The sequence below is a fragment of the Leptosomus discolor genome, chromosome 1 (genome assembly GCF_034619465.1).
Source record: "Leptosomus discolor isolate bLepDis1 chromosome 1, bLepDis1.hap2, whole genome shotgun sequence".
NCBI classification, from domain to species: Eukaryota; Metazoa; Chordata; class Aves; order Leptosomiformes; family Leptosomidae; genus Leptosomus; species Leptosomus discolor.
In genome coordinates, this window is record NC_141391.1 from 61921746 (window position 1) to 61935991 (window position 14246).

Here is a 14246-nt window from a genome sequence, read left to right on the forward strand (position 1 = left end):
ATAAGTTCATTTCTCCTTTCAGAGGCTGACAAAAATAATAATGATGGGTGGAAATCATAACTGTGATTTTTGAACATCATAACCTGATTTGTCTGAAACAAGAAACTCATTTAACATAAACTGCAAATCAATTTACTTGTTAATTCTACTCAAATTGCACTCTCATCTGACTAACACAGCACATTATATGACAGAACTAGTTTTTCTACCTGTCTTTTGGTTGGCTGAGAAATTAGTTACATGTTAGTAGGAGATTAGGATCACCATACAGACCTTTTTTTGCCTAGTTTTCTTTTTCTCAGTTATAAAGACCTGTCTTCCTGGTTAAAGGAAACATAGTAGGTGCTCAGAGACTTTATGCAGAAAAAGAAATTAAGACAAAAAGAGGTATTTCATTTAAACTGGGTTTTTCTTCTATCTGGAGTAAAAAAAATAGGCATTTAGTTGAAGTTAGGCCATCTAAATCTACTTTATAAAGATGGAAAATTCCAGTGGACAACTCATCCTGTAACAGGAGTCTGAGACAGTGGGCACAATTAACTCTATGGTGTTGTGTCTCTCTCTCTTTGCTGATTAGGGAAGGCATCTTTATACCCAGACTTATGGTTACAGACTTCGATTTGGCAAGTGTGATTGTCGCATCCTTGCAGCCCTTATACTGCAGATGTTGGGATGAGCTAGGCATTAATTCAGCTGTCATTTCAACTTTTAGGGTATGTCTATCCTTAGACACACTTTAACTCATTTTGTCTGCAATAGCTTGAGAACCACCAGTGCAGCAGAGTCGATACTCATGTCCAGGCTCTCTGGACATGAATGACTATCTAAAAGCAGACCAGATGTGTTAACCTAGAACCTGCTAAGGCACTTGTATGACTTCTTAGCCTGAACTGGTAAATTCATGATTACCAGTATGTGTAAGAGTTAATTAGATCTGTTAGCCTAAACATCAGTGCATGATGCTTTTAAATTAACACATGCTGTAATGTCCCATCCACAGGTTGTTTCAATGGATAGAAGATGTCTTAAAAAGCAGACTTCCTTTCTTACCTCCAGGGATTTTCTGTCTTACCTCTCATCATTCTCCAGACTTTTTCTCTTATCTCTTAGTGTTTATATGGCTGACAGCCAAAGACACAAAACATCTTTCTGGAAACCTTTGAGGAGAGGACATGACTTCCCCAAAAGTCCCTTACACCACTGTGAGATAGCCCACCCCATATTCACTAGTGATGAGTGGACATTGATGCTTCCCGGTCTTCTACAGTTGGAGATTCAGGAGATGTCACAGCAACATAAGCCTATTTCTGGCAACATTAACAAGCTGTGAGGTTTGTTTTAGGTTTAATGTGCTCTAGAGGCATATGTTAGTTAAGGCCTTTGAGTCGGCTTTCCTTCATGTAAAGCTTGGGACGCAAGACCCTTGCTAGATGTAATTGTAATGGCTGCAGAAACTGCAGCATCCTTCCTTCATCTAGGGCCCTAAGTGCACATATACATTAAAAATGTATGTCAAGTATGCCATCAAGCATCCCATGTTGATTTAATCTTCATCAGGTTGTCCAGAGAGGTTGTAGGTATTCCATCCCTGGAAACATTCAAGGTCAAATTGGATGAGGCTCTGAGCAACCTGATCTCACTAAAGATGTCCCTGCTTGCTACAACGATGTTGGACTAGATAACCTTTAAAGGTCCCTTCCAGCCCAAACTGTTCTATGGTTCTATGATTCGATTCTGTGATTATCAAAAGTATCCACTTTATGCATGATCTGAGGTGGTTTTTTTATATCTCAAAGCCATGAACTTCATCTGCATGTTAGGTTTCAGTCTCAATTCTTCCATCTTAAGTTATTCCAGTGAGCAAAATTATTAAACAGTTTCTGACTTTATTCAGTTCAGTGTTTATACAATTGCTTTAAACACACACACACACATAGTATAGGCAAGACAAACTATTATTCTTCAATACATTCTCAAAATCTGCTTAAAATATGCACAAAACATTGAAGTTCAGCACAGACAAAGAGTAGCAACTTGGTGTGCAAATAAGACATGATCCTAACTAACTTCTGCAGCCCCTTTTTTGATGAACACAGGATAAAGACAATAGCATTTTTACTACAGATGTTACAAATAGCAGCTTATTCTTTTCTCAATGAATGTACTGTTTCATGTTGATTATTCCTCCAGAATGGACTTCACCATGTTTTTCTGTTTAATTTTCATTCTATAAAATATAGCATGCCCTGTTATGTGCTAACTCTCACTAAGTGTTAAACTCCTCCTTGGAGGTTATGACTACTCTGAACTCCCCCTGCAACTGAAGCAGCTTCAAGCCTCCCAGAACTCAGAAACACTTCGAGACCCTTTCCGCCGTGTGTGGTAGATAGAAATAATTTATTCCTTGTTTAATTTTGGGCACATTTCTGCAGCAGTAGAAAGCTATATGTTTGGAACTTAAATTCCACAATTTCAGTTGTTTTTGCAAAAAAACCTGCCACATTAACTCACAACATCTCAGAAGGTCTGCTTGAATATGACAAAGAAGTATATAGTTTCCATGTGTTGATAGTTGTCTCATTCTTGGATTTTTTGTCAGACAGCTTCTCACTCATTTAATCTGAATTTCTCTGGATGTTTTCTTTACATATGAGCTACAGGACTAATGTTACTGAATGTATCCATAAAAAATTACAGCTGCAAAAAAGTCACTCTGCTCTTTCTCTCAGAATTATACTAATCTTCTCCACCCACTTAGGACAGCTTTCCATATGTACTCATGAATTTTCAGAGACAAATAATGTATGTGTACATCCAATTATTTCTGTCTGTGGTTCATATAATTAAAATCTTAAAGTTATCAACTACATCAGCATCTACATGTCACAGACATCTGTTAAGTTCAAATTTATTGAGTTCATAAAACAATGACATAACTCTCTACAAACACTGTTGTCTCATCTTAACAGTGGTGAAAGAAGTCCTGGATGAATCAGGGACAATTTTGTTCCAATTTCAAATGCCTCCCTATCAGTGCAGTAGTTGAGAATTTCTTACACTTCCAAAATCTCTGCCTGCTCCTTTGTATGCAGATGTCTTGCTAAAATTGCTCTAGGCTTATGCCCTCAGCTTTGTCTCCCTGTTCATGTTTTCAGCACCTAAAAGACACAAACTGAAGATGCAAAGCTGCTACTTTCTGTGACTTAGGGCAAAAAAATAGAGTGACAAGGTACCTTGCACTTGTTAAAGTTATAGCTTTAGAATAAATTAATGCTTCAAAAAATTAGTACAGTGCAATGACTTGAGTCTGCCCAGACTGACCTAAATGAAACTTTATTTCATGTTACCTTGTTCCAATTTTATGGTTGATTCATGTTCAGTGAAATTCCTCCAGCCTTATCAGATCTTCCGCATCAATTCCTGTTGCTGCTCAGGCACTTTTACAAGATTTCTCTTTGCTTGGTTTGGGGGCTGAGACTAGCATATGGATTTGCAGGATCACAGGCTGGAGTTGGTAATGCAAATATCTGCTTATTTTTTTTAGCAATAGCCCACCTTTATTCTGCCCTTCTTTAAATAAGCCATAATAAAACACTAAATATTTTTAGGAAATTAACTTCAAAACCACGTTCTACAATTGTGGCAGAAACCGTGTTCAAAATCAAAGTAGAAATCTTTCATAAGTTAATCATTTTAAAGTCTTACTGTACAATATCAGAAGAACTTCTTGTTTTGTTAAATATTTCCATAAAGCAATGGCATGTGAAAAAAAAAAAGGTTTAAGTAAACCGTCTATCTTATATCTTTTCATCTGTTGGAACAGAGATAATTGTCTATTTGGACTCATTTGATACAAATCCTCCATTTATTTTAGCATTTGATGACGTTGATTTTGAATCCTCTTTTTCCTCTGTCTTCTCGACATCTGTCTTTGTTTTGACCTGGTGTCTTTTGTAAATACGGTAGCCTGGGAATCGATATAGATTTAGTATTAAATAAAGAAATTGTAACAATTGCCTGAAAAAGACTTTGCAGTAATATGTAGCCATGAAATATTTTCCTTCCTTATTCTGCTAAAACATTCCAACACCTCCAGACAGTCTCTCTAAAGCTGTGTTTAATTATTTTATGTCAACAGCACTCATCACTGGAAAAGTGCATTTAGAAAATAACAAGGAAAATATTTTAAATTCTGCATTTGGGGTTTGACTGCTTTGTGTTCCTGTTTTGTGCAGTGACTTTTAAAAATATTGCTTGTCTCCCTTGGGAAGTCTCTGGGCTCTTGGCTAGATCTGTTGTGCTGACCCTTACTTCTACATGTGTCCTGTTTGGCAGGAGCTGAGACAAAGTGGTTTGTCTGTCGCCACACTGTTGCCTGCCAGAGAGGTCAGAGTCAGAGTTGTGCCTTGCAGGCTGTGTCCCTGGGGCAGTGTTCTGGTGCCAGGTAAGATGGCTGCCTTGGGAGTGGGAGCTCAACAATCACAGCTGGGTTTAGGTGTGAGCAACAGCGACAAGGTCCCGACCTCATTAAGTTAGTTGTAGTAGCAGCAGTGCAACTCATGAGAGGTGTATGTGGGAGGAAAAAGGAACCTTTACCCCTAATGGAAGATATTTTCTCACATTGTCCGTGAAACTAATGCCTTTTCTCTTGACAGCTGGTAGGATGGGGACTTTGTGCACTCTTGTGGGCCAGCCCTGCTGGGCAGGTGTACACCCAGGCCCCCTGGAGCAGTGGAAGAAGATGCATTTGCCCTTCCTTGGCCAAAGGTAATAACAATCCTGAGATCAATGTATTCTCGTGTGCCCAGTTGTAGGTGGTAGAGATCCCCTTCCTTGTGCTGAAAAGTAGGGGTCTTCCAAATCTTGAACTGAGCCTTGTATATTCCTAGTTATGTGCAGGGCACAGCACAGTGACGATGCTCAGTAATCATTTGGGTAATTATTTACTTAACTATTTTGCATTTGATTATTTTTTCCCTTGTTTTCTTCAAATCCATGAAAAATGAGACTGATAATAATAATTATAATGCTATAATAGAAAATATCTATACTTTACCTGCTAAAATTAGTAGTGCAAACAACAGCTGGAAAATGCTGTAGATGAGTGGGAAAGTAAACATCAGTTCAAGTTGTTCAGGAGTGAATGAGAGCTGTACTATAGTTGAACACAGCTGAGTGTTTTGCATGCCTGTTTCCAGAGACACCGTACGACATCTAAAGGGAATAATACAAAGATAATTGTGAAATAGCAGCCTGTGGGTCTTTATGCTTTTTAGTAATCTGGATAAGCAAGAAACACGCAGTAATGGATGACTAAGAAAATGGTATCCTTCAGCTCACATAGTCAACAAAACACTCCACAAGTTGTATGGCTCTTACCATCAGAACATAATTTATGGCAGTTCTGCAATTGTAGAGGACTGTGATCCACCTTCAAGCCACGCATGTGACCCTCACTATGTCCCTCTCTTGTAATGATGTTCTAAATTGTAGGCTGCTGCAGCTTCATAAGAAATTTTACTGCAGTCCCAACCTACTTAGAAATCAGGTCTGTTTCACTGATTTGAAGCATAGGATATGGGCACACAAGGGCAAGGCATATGAAATATTTGATGAAATAGTATAGTCAGAATCTGTAAATAAATACGTGCACAAGAAAAGTTTTATCTACACACATATCCCAGAAACAGGTTTGGAGAATGAGTGACTCTGTAGTGTAGCTAATGTTTAGGAAGCATTCTCAGCATTGATTAATCATTAAATAAAAACTTTTTTTCACAGTTGAAAAAAGGCTACAGGCCTTTGTCACAGAGAATTCCATACCTGTGCCAAGACAGACCAGCTACACGGGCCAGAAGGAATCCCAGAGAGTAGCCAGCTGCTGGAAATATGGTGCCAATGATCCATAATTTGGGTGAGATAATCCAGGAGCCTTTGTACAGTATTCCCCCAACCACAGCAATGATCACAATGAGGATTGCTCCCATGATGGAACCGATCTGTGAGGGAAAGAGGAAGGATTGTGTGAATAAGAGACCCCAACAAAATTTAATGGCATGAAACATAGTGTCAAAGATGTCTGTGAGTGTCTCTGAGTCACTGAAACATATTATTAAACATAAAACCTAAAGTTTATGGCAATGTAATTCACAGATTAGATAGCTGCCATTTTTCCCAAACAAGACATGTGCAATATACTTCAATGTGTGACTACAGATATAGATCAAGGCATAGCTATAACAGGTATCTACAGCAGGTACCTGTAAAACTAGTCTCTTGAAGCCTTGGCTATAATTGTACTTAGAACTGGAGATTAAAAATAATTTCATGGGAGTGATGTGAGGGAGGAACGGTGCACACATTAGAAAAATTTCCCCAGAGCTGTTGGGAAACTGACAGTCTAATAGCTAGTATAATGCACTTTTCCTCCCCGCTTTTGGGCAGTCACACTCTGGGGCTTAGTATAATGTATGCTAACTAGACACTAGACTGTTAGTGATAGGAAATTATTTGCCAAGTGGAGGAGTAAATCTTTAATGTGTCTGAGAATTTGTGTTTGAAAACTGTCTGTGAGCTCATATAGCATTTCTACATAGACATAGTCACTGACTTGATCTTATTTCCTGTGGCTGAATGTACCGAGATCTTCACTGCTGCTTGCCAAAAAAAGTGGTAACTCTCTTCTCAATATCCAAGTAAAATTTCTGACCTTATGGCATATGCTGCCAGGGATCTCACTGTCAGACTTCTGGACCTAATCTTAGGAGAATCCATTTCTCAGCTAAAACAGGTATTCCCATTGAACTGGCTTCATCAGTCTTTGGCTGAAGCCTTTTTAAGAACACTGAGTGAACAAGTACTTTTGTTTGACTGAGGTATTAACCACGTGCACCTAGGAAGAAGAAACACGGTCTGGCCACAACAAGCTCTTCTATTTCTGGCACACTGTCTTTGTGCTCTTACCCTCATTTCTCACTATATGGACCTTAATCTGACAGCTACTGCTCAATCTTCACTTGATGCTTCATTGTCCTATATAAAGCAAACTGTCAACGGACCTTACTGTGGGTTGCTCACCCACTCAGTAAGAAAGAGGATGAAATGATGTTTTGCTGAGAAAGCAAGTAGAGTTTCTTTTCATGTGAGTTCAAGTTCATGCTTTTCACTTAAATGATTAAGCAGGAACAGTGTAGTTTTGAAACCATCACTCATTAGTGTCCAAGTTCATACGTAAGCTGTAAGTACATTTAAAATACAACAAAATAAGCTAACAGTCTAAGAAAATGAATTGACTTAAAAGGAACTTATTTGTGTTCTATGTTTCCTGAGCTGATAGCAGAGAAATGATAACAAAGTATAGATAGAATAACAAGTTGTCAGATTAGTTTTCTTTAAAAAAATTTAGAAAATATATGTTTTAACTAAGAATGGTTAAAAAAGGCCAAGGGTCAGCACATCTGACACTTTAAACTTAAACCCAATGTTCAGAATGATTAATTTACTGATGACACTAAATGCAGCTAAGTTGCTATTATCATTATTATTATTTTGGTGAGAACATGTTTTGCCAAAACCCATTTTTTGATGCATCTGAAAGTATCTTGCAAAGATAGTTGAATTTTGTGAATAGTTTTGTTAGGTTTTTTTAACAGTTGGAACATTTTCAAATTTCTTTATTAATAAAAAATTGACTCAAAAATGCCCCCCCAAAAATATCAATGAAATGGTTTTAAAGTAGAAAGTTGTTTTTTTTTTCTTATCGAGAATATTTTAATTTTATATTATTTTGCATTCAGAATGATTTTCCTTCCATTTTCAGCTTACATTATAAACCAAATTCAATTACTAACATAGTTACCGGCAAAAACAAAAGTAGGCTCTTTGGGTAATGAAGATTTCTAATGAAGTATGCAACTCATGCATGTTTGTGCAGGGGGAAAGCAATACATTTTCGCAGTGTCTCATTTGTTTTCTGCTGAAGACTTCCTATGTCTTTTGAAGTCAGATACAAATACTACGAATAGCAATGCACTGCTTCAGTTATGCCACTGATTCCATAATTTGCCCATAATTACTAATGCTTCAGCCTTATGTATCCTACCTTAAGTATGATTTTTGCTTTACTAGGCCATCTGTGGTTAACATATACTCCAAACGAAACAGGAATTATAAGAGCTACCAGTGAAATTCCTGTAAAAAAGAAGAGAAGTTAAGCCCACGTATCATGCAGAAGTTCACGACAGGAGCGCAGACATTGTGTAAAGCAGTTGTGGATATGGAGCAAGCCTTCAGAGGATGTTTCTGGCATGCACGCCCCAGAGCACACTCTACCCACACCTGCCCATTTGCTTTTCCATAGAGTTTGTTATCTTTGGCAGCCTGTTGAAGTAATTGCCATTCTGCTGGGCTACATGCTCATTCACCTGCATCAGAAAGGCAGACAGAAATTTGAGTGTGCTAATCATCACTATCCTGTGATGTGAGTAGCTGTATTAAATGTTCATTTTATCTGCAGGTGTTTCGCTACTGTACCATGTCAACAATCGGTTTAGAGCTTCTTTTGTTTTGGCCTCCCCCCTCCAGTATTTATTTTGAAAGCACAAGCAATGTATGTGATTTTTTTTCCCCAGGATAATGGGTGAATGAAATTGAAGAATACGAAAATGACTCTGCTAGCTTTTAAGACTAGCATAACATGGAACCACACTTGATAAGCACTAGGGCCACAGCTCTGCAAAGCACTGGAGCATGTATTTCCAAATACTTTGACTACTTTCTCTTTGTAGCTTGATGAGATTTTTGACAGGAAGTCAAATGAAGCCACTCCTGGTGGTGTAGATTGCAGCTTTTCAAAGAGACTTGGCAGTTTTAATCACTTGCTTAATTATCCACGTGTGCTTAAGTACTTTGCCAGATTATGGCCTCAGCACTTAGCACTTTGCAGGATTGTGTCTTAAAGCTGTTACAAATGCATTCATCCAGGGGAAGCAGCTATTCTTGTATGAATTATTCTGTATTTTTATCCCAGTACCACGCAGGTCTGCAAACTGTTTGGAAAGATGAACATGTACAATCTCCTAATAAATAGCTCAACAATATTAATAATAACTTCAAGCCTTTGATCTGCAGAGCTGTGGATGGTGTGATCTAGATACCTAATTCCTGTGGAAGTTATTGGAAAGGAGGAAGATGAATATTTTTAAAAATCTGGGGTCATTTCTTTGTGACTCTGTAGGACGATGATATAAAGGTGGTTGTTACTAGACGAAGCATAAAGGAGTCAGCAGGCAGAGCGCTGGTTCACTGGACTCACCAATGCTGTTGTAGGGTAGTACAATGGCGTCAGAATCAGTCCACATCTTTGTGTAAAGAAAGAGGCAAAGTGGCATCATTCCCATTGCAAACAGTGTGGAGCAAGTTGTCATGCTGATGCTGCAAAGAAATTGGTTGTAGTGACAGTTCATCTCATGCTAGCCTGTAGTCTCTCATTTTCTTATTACAACTGCACAGCCTATGAATATTTGGGCGAGCAATGCTGCTGGCTACAGTCAATTTATCCTGTATATCAGGTTGGAAAAATTTAAATGGAAGGAATGGCTTCTGCTGAACAGATAGGAACATAAAATATCTACGTGTTCTGCAGCCACAGAACAATAACTCAGTGCAAACGAGGCAGTCAGACAGGCTGCTATCATGAAGGTCTGTTGGCCAGTCTGTCTGCATGCTGCCTGTCCGGCTGGCTTCTGAGGAGGTGACAAGCTGGACAGGGTCAGATGGACATCAAATGGAACTTTCCATTATATCAGCAGTTCTATAGTGTTAAAATTTCACTCCAAAGTCAACAGCATGATACAAAAATATTTCATTGTCTAAGATGTGTGATGTAATAAAATTCCCTTTTCTGGCTTGTTTTGCTCTTGGCCAAAGTGTAGTTGCTGAGAATTACTCAGTGAAGATGAGCATAAGTATTGTTGTTTCCTTGGTTTGTGCAAAGACATTTCTGTTTTAAAATATAAAGTCTTGAAACCACCAGGCCCGATACACCTTGTACAAGATGCATTGTGCTACCTGAATGAAGGAGAGAAAAACAAGACACCTAAAAAAAGGAGAATATTCCCAGAATCTGAGTAGAATAGGTAAAATTATGCCTAAAAATCAGTCCTCTGACATAAAAATAATGACAGTGGGTTCTAGTTAAGTGACTTTGGAAACTTCTTTAGGAGCCCTACTTCTGATTTTTCTTTTGTGCTGCTTGCCCTCAGAAAAAAGGGACTACTGACCTCATCCCACAAACTGGGTAGATCCAGAGAAATCTAGAACAATTAATACAGAAACCACAGGAATATCTACATTAATTTTGGTTCTTGTCACTCTCTGAGTCATTGAACAGAACTTTGTAGGACTCTCTGGCAGGAGAATTCCTATAGACAGAGAAAAAAGAGCCATGGGCTACAACTAAGGTCAGGTGAAGCCCCAAATGGATAAAAGACCTTATTTTTACTACCTCTATATTCCTACATCTTCATATTGTCCCTGTATATACATCCTGCTCCAAAGTCTACATGTTCTCTCGCCCCAGTCCCCGTGCTCACAGAAGCTCCTGGGGGAGCTGTGGAGGAGAGGAGATGGTGTTTCAGAAGCAGTTTTTCTTGTGAAATATCAAGAGATGTCAAAGACACATGGCCCTACAGGTAGCTTTAGAGGATATCATCTGGTATAAAGGTATAAAACCTCATATGTCACGGCCCTGTGATTGTATGAGCAGTAGATAATTAATTCATGTGCTAACTTGTGGTCTATTTGTATTGGGATGTTTTGAACCAGGACTGTAGACAGTGGTGATGGGTTGTTATGTACAGACATAAAATATTATCGGTCAAAACCAAAACCTTGTCTGATATGATGGGCAGGCTTTCTATAATATTGTGCTGGCTCCAGAAACCAGCTGAGCTATTTAGACTGTTATTCTTCTATCAAGAACTGAAGATTCTTGCACCTTTGCTATATCTCCCATATCCTCTGGTCCCTGCGTTATTGTCACAAAGGTACTGACCAAAAGCTTTTGACTTCTTAAGGTAAAGGTCTTTACCTGAAGAATAGCCTTTTATAGATATTGTCAATTTACTTCACCCTCTGCCAGCATCATGGGATATAAACCCTTTTCATACTTATAGCATCGTCAATTTGGACTTTTCAGTGGCATGACTCTGAACATATGGAGCTGAGAAAGCATAGTTTAGCTCTGTGTATTCTTCCAAGGAAAGATTAGGACAGAATTTCAGACTTATGCTTGATGTCTTTCCATCTGTGGTTTCTTAGATCTGTATTTATTGAAATCAAGCGTCTTATAGCTCCTAATATCATAGGTCTTTCCTCCACAGTGAGGAAATTGGTGATTAGCAGAGCTGACCTCATACATAATTTGAAAGTTGGTATTACATTAACACCTGCATGTGACAGAAAAGTTCACTGTTTTCAAAGGATGGAAAAAATGGCTTATTAAAGCTACAAATATTAACATTCTTAGTCTATTTGCCCTAGCTCTACATCTTTCTTACTTCTATTATTTTTTCCATTTCTAGTTCAGACTGGCATATTATAAATTGGATGAATGCTCCAATTTATGTTACACTGTGGGAAACAGAGAAATGATCTTGTTTATTTTAAAGCAAAGTAATCAGGATATAAAAATAAAAAGATGGCTCATTTTTAAAGGCTGTTAGAGTTAATGAACACCCCATGGAATTTACATAAAGAGTAGGGTTCACTTCTCCTGTGTGTTTGATGTCCTAGGTCATGCCAGGTGCCTTACATATCTGTTTCTGAGTTCAGAGCACCCTGTCACCGAGACCATCACACTTCACCAGAAAGGAGTTTTTTCATTGCCCCCAATAGGCAGGGCTGCCTTAGTAGCCTGTAAAACTTCCCCTCAGTTTGAAGACTTTGCAGAAGGTGCCAGGAGCAGATAGAATTACTGCAAGCGATTTTAATTTGTATTAGTTCCCAGAGAGAAAATCTATGCCTGTCTATTCATTGTACAGAACACAAAAGGACAGAAAATAGTTTTCCACAGGTGGTCTTTTTCAAGAAACATTACTTCAAGAAATATTGCATAGCCACTATTTTGTACAGAGGATTCAGAGCCTAAAATCCTTTGGTTTTGGGTGTTTTTTGTTTGTTTGTCTGTTTTTTATTTACTGCCCAAGATCTTGGGAAAAACAAAATTGCAGAAGTAGTTTCTAACCTGGACAAAGATTTCATAATCCTTAGTATTTTAGCAGTCTTCATAAATACTATTTTCTGCAGGATCTGAAGATTTACAATAAAGATGTTTTCTAATATACATAGTTCTTTTGTGCTATCTTCCTCATGAATTCTCAATGAACCATGGATATTTGCTCTCCTGCTGGTATTTCCTACTAACATAGTAACTAAACATATTTACAAGAAGAAAACTCTGCCATGCATGGGCCAGGAAGATCACACAGAAAAAAAATCACACAGTCCTTTTCAATATAAAGTTTACAACGTAAAAACCCACATGAACTACTTAGAGAGTAGCTGCTCTTACCTTAGATCCATGTCTCCATCCACCCAGTAGGCGATGATATTGGAGGCTGTGCCCCCTGGACAGCATCCCATGATCAGCACCACGACAGCTTGAATAGGAAGCACATTAAAGACCAGGGACAGCAAGAAGGCTGTGAGAGGCATAATTCCAAACTGGCAAAGGAAACCCACAAAAATACCCCAGGGTCTTTTTATGTGGCTCCAGAATTTCTTAAATTCCACATTGCAACCCATGGAGAACATCACCAAAGCCAACATGATTGTTAGAACAGTACTTAAAATTACGCTCAAAGTTTCATTAAAATTATCTTCTGGTAACACACAAGATGTGCCATTGCAAATAGTAGCATTTGCTGGACAGGCTGTAGAGTTTTCTGCCAAAGACTCAGTGTTAATTTGGGAAAGAAGGTATGTCTGCATTTTGAAATACAGAACCGCTCAGTACATCCGAGGCAAACTTTCAAGCCTGTGTAAATGGTTGTTTGTCAATGTCTCCTTTTTAAATCATCCAGGAAGCAATAAAGTGCAATAAACGCTTGGACACTCTTATTATTCTTGAAGGGTTTGGCACAGTGCTGATTCATATAGTTATAAAAGTTGCACTTGCTTGATACTGTGACAATCATTTATTCACATGAAAATGAGGAATCCCACATCAAGAGAATAGCTGTGTTAATATTTAAGAGTGTAAAGGAGGCTTGTGGTGCAGCTAAGCACATGAAGCGAGAATCACAGGAGGAAAAGAGTTTAGACTTCATTCTTTGAATTTTTTGCATGTCTTTGGGCTTATCCAGGCAGTGTGGAGATTTATGGTCCTCTTGGCACCTTCTGCTGGGTGCAGCTGGTGCAGCCATGCTTCACTCCAGCTTGGGCTGGAAGTGGCAGGCTGTGAGAGGAGGAGTGTAGGATGATGAGGGTGGAGGAGGAAGGAGTCGCGTTTTCTGAACCAAGTATGGGGAGCGAGGGGCAGAGCAGTGGGGCTGGCATGCTGCTGTGGAGCCATGGTACCCAGCCAAAGCTGACCACATCCCCTTCAGCGTGGCAACACGTTCAGCATCCACACTGGGCGCAAGAGTGCAGGTAACATTTTTGCCTGGTGCAGCACGAAGTTTGGGAGGTAGGTTTCTTGTGTCTGGCTTTGGTGTGGCTCATTTTTCTCCATCATCCCCACGGCTCAAAAGGGAGGAGAGGCTGAGGCAGAGCAGCTTCCCTGGGATCCCTTTTGGGTCTTACAGTTCTAGGATGGCCACTGGGCATGCTGTACGGTGTGGCTAACACCTTTTTCGTACGTGAGACCAGAGGAACTTTGTGGCATCCTAAGGGTATTTGCCTCCTGCTGCATGTCCCTGTTCTCCCTTTCCTGCCTTGGTTCACATCCTTCTCTCACATGTGATTTCCTGTGGAAAACCACCATACATCAGTCAGTGCTTAGGTATATTTACTGTGCTTATAACCCTACTAGGTGAGTGCAGTGCAAATATTCATGCATTGGCTATCAAAATAACTTTGTGCCACTGATATTCTGTAAGAGCAAGAGAAGGTATGAGAGCAGCCAGATGAGTTCTTCAAACCAAAACAACAGCAGTAACAACAACAGAACACTAGAAAGCCACGATAATTTTGACTATACAGCATACTTGAACCTCAGTCTCAAGTTTTCAAAAGCTTACCAGTTG

General features: G+C 39.0%; 1 protein-coding gene across 1 annotated transcript; it reads right to left on the reverse strand.

Annotated features, from left to right (window-relative positions):
- Positions 1-3833: 3833 nt before the first annotated feature.
- On the reverse strand, positions 3834-12990 carry SLC10A2 (solute carrier family 10 member 2). The gene is made up of 6 exons (XM_086482075.1): positions 12572-12990; positions 9314-9432; positions 8102-8190; positions 5824-5999; positions 5057-5214; positions 3834-3967 (listed from the first exon to the last, which is right to left on the reverse strand). Exons 1-6 carry the CDS (start codon positions 12988-12990, stop codon positions 3834-3836), a joined length of 1095 nt encoding a protein of 364 aa, XP_086338201.1.
- Between the last annotated feature and the right edge of the window lie 1256 nt (positions 12991-14246).